This window comes from Euphorbia lathyris, chromosome 8 (genome assembly GCF_963576675.1).
Source record: "Euphorbia lathyris chromosome 8, ddEupLath1.1, whole genome shotgun sequence".
NCBI lineage: Eukaryota > Viridiplantae > Streptophyta > Magnoliopsida > Malpighiales > Euphorbiaceae > Euphorbia > Euphorbia lathyris.
Genome location: NC_088917.1, coordinates 63,785,132 through 63,787,534, shown reverse-complemented (window position 1 = coordinate 63,787,534; position 2,403 = coordinate 63,785,132). Strand labels below are relative to the sequence as shown.

The 2,403-nt window shown below is 34.1% G+C and overlaps 1 protein-coding gene across 1 annotated transcript; it reads right to left on the bottom strand.

The window, feature by feature from the left end:
• Positions 1-205: 205 nt before the first annotated feature.
• On the bottom strand, positions 206-1,505 carry LOC136203175 (probable xyloglucan endotransglucosylase/hydrolase protein 23). Its single transcript, XM_065994260.1, has 3 exons — positions 1,178-1,505; positions 895-1,088; positions 206-808 (listed from the first exon to the last, which is right to left on the bottom strand). Exons 1-3 carry the CDS (start codon positions 1,442-1,444, stop codon positions 412-414), a joined length of 858 nt encoding a protein of 285 aa, XP_065850332.1. The 5' UTR covers positions 1,445-1,505; the 3' UTR covers positions 206-411.
• Positions 1,506-2,403: the final 898 nt, after the last annotated feature.

The following is a 2,403-nucleotide window of genomic DNA, read 5'->3' as shown; positions in this document are numbered from 1 at the left end:
ACTTACCATATTTTAATTTTATTAACTTTAGTTAAAGAATAGTTAAGCGATTAAAATTATAAGAATAAAGTAAGATAAATATGTAAGGTGTTATAAAACGAGTGAGATACACCTAAAAAAGGGAATTGAGCACTAAAATATATATTTCCAATCAATTAATTAATTGCATATGCACAGAGAGAAAAGCAAAATGAACATTGTCAAATGATCAAACTGTAAAAGTATATTGATTTTCAACACATACATACATGTAATAAGTTTTTTTTATACATTTTTATATAAAAGAATTCAAAAGACATACACGTATTTAATTATATCTTTCACAATTACAAGAAAAATATCTAAGAAAAGAATAAAGAATAGAAAATGGAAGGATGGATGCTAGTAAGGATTTTTCAGAATGGATGATTATTAGGATGTTCTGCATTCAAGAGGAAGACCTTGAGGAAACCTTTTAAGATCAGAGCAGTAATTATAAATCATGTAATTCTTCTGAACCCATTGAAGCCTTCCTTGATTTGTTGAATCCAGCTCCTCTGTCAGCCATGGATTTGTGTTAGAATTTGTTCCGCAAGATGAAGAAGAAGCTCCATTTGAGATAACGCAAGAATTTTCATCACTGAAGTTTCTGTAAGAAGCTGTAAATGGAGCTTGACTCCAGTCAGTCTTCACCAAACCTCCTCTTGTAGCCCAATCATCTGCGTTCCAAAGACTGGAGAATATTCTCATAGGTTGATTCTTTGGGAAAGGAACTCCCGCAGATTCCATGTTCTTGAATTCTCTTATAGGTGTCCCATCTACTGAGAATCTGGAAACATAACAACCAACAATACAATTAATTTCAATATAATCAAATTAGATTTTGGAATGAACATAATTGGGGAATATACTTACATGATGCGCTGAGGATTCCAAAGAATGGAGTAGGTGTGGAAATCAGCAGTTGGATCAAACCATAAGTAAAATTGCTGCTCTCGGTTGCCTTTTCCTTGGCTAAAAACATTAGTATGAAGAATGTATGGATCTCCACTCAAATTACCTAAGAATTCGAAGTCAATCTCATCCCAATTAGACCCGTTTGACGACAACTGCAACATCCAAACAATTTATTAGTTCGTAATCTGCAAAATATATATAATTGGAAATCAAAGAATGGGGGTTGATCCAGAAAACATACATAGTAAGCAGTGACAGTGCCAGCAGAGTTGCCAGGAACCAGCTTGAGCTGCATATCAATCTTGCCGAATAAATACTCATTCTTGGACTGAAATCCAGAGCCAGAAGGTTGGTCGAGGTTAAGAGTAAGAAGATCACCATTGTTGAGTATTTTAGCACGGCCATCTCCCCAAGTAATGTCAAAGTCTTGGTAGAAATTTCCAGCAGAAGCAGCGATGAAAGAAGCAGTTGCTATCAGTAAAAGAATTGAAACTCTAGAACAAGACATTGTTTGAGTTTGAGTTTGAGTTTGAGTTTAGAAATGAGATGATGTGATGTGATGTGTAAATGGGCTACATTTGATGGGTTTATATAGTACAGAAAAGTACAAAGTGAAAAATGAGGAAATGCGAAGGAAGGTTGGGTGAGGTATGAGAGAATGAAACGCAATTATTCACCAAACAAAACGCGGTTTTTTGGCTTTATGGATTAGGGGCAGCAGCTGTAGGCAGCTAGTTTCACCAAATACGAAATGAAGTGGCATATGGAGTCTTAACCCCACCATGCTTTGAGTCGGTGCAGATGCTAACCCAATCCAATTGTAATCGGAGAAAGTCAAAAGTAATGAATGTACATTATGAGCTGCTGTGCTGCCATATATAATATGTTCGCCAAATAAATCTTTCACCACACAATTGTAAACTTGTTCATGGCCCGGCTCAGGCCGGGCGCAGCGGGCTTTTTGCCTGAAAATATTCATCCCAAACCTAATCTAGCCTGATGTTAATTTAGTCATGATTTGAGAAGCCTGCTATTAATTTAGACATGATTTCAGGGTTGAATGTAATTAAATAAAAATATAAAGTTTTTTTTTTCAAAAAGAATATAAAGTTATTCTTTAATACAATTGCACAAAAAATATGGCATTATTCAATGTAATTGAATAATAATATATTTTATTAAATCCAATTCGATAAAAAAAAAGATATCAATTCATTGTGACAGTTGAAGTTTTGGATAAGTAAAAAGGCAACATATGATTCAACAACGCATGGTGAAAATATGAATTCACCACAATCCAATTTGGTGGAACATTACAATATTATTTCATCTGTTTTAAAATAGACTTAAACTCCATTTCCCCCTAACCTATATCTCTAAATTAAAATCATCAATCACCTCCCCAACTTATCCCAACATCACCAATTAGCCCTTTTTACAAAATCTTTAAAATGATGTTATATATTC

Excerpts from the sequence above, each read along its gene's own strand:
- LOC136203175 (XM_065994260.1), bottom strand. The coding sequence starts at position 1,444 with ATGTCTTGTTCTAGAGTTTCAATTCTTTTACTGATAGCAACTGCTTCT. Across the intron at positions 1,089-1,177 it reads GCACTGTCACTGCTTACTAT|TTGTCGTCAAACGGGTCTAA; the intron begins GTATGTTTTCTG and ends TGGATGTTGCAG. Across the intron at positions 809-894 it reads TGGAATCCTCAGCGCATCAT|ATTCTCAGTAGATGGGACAC; the intron begins GTAAGTATATTC and ends TTATGTTTCCAG.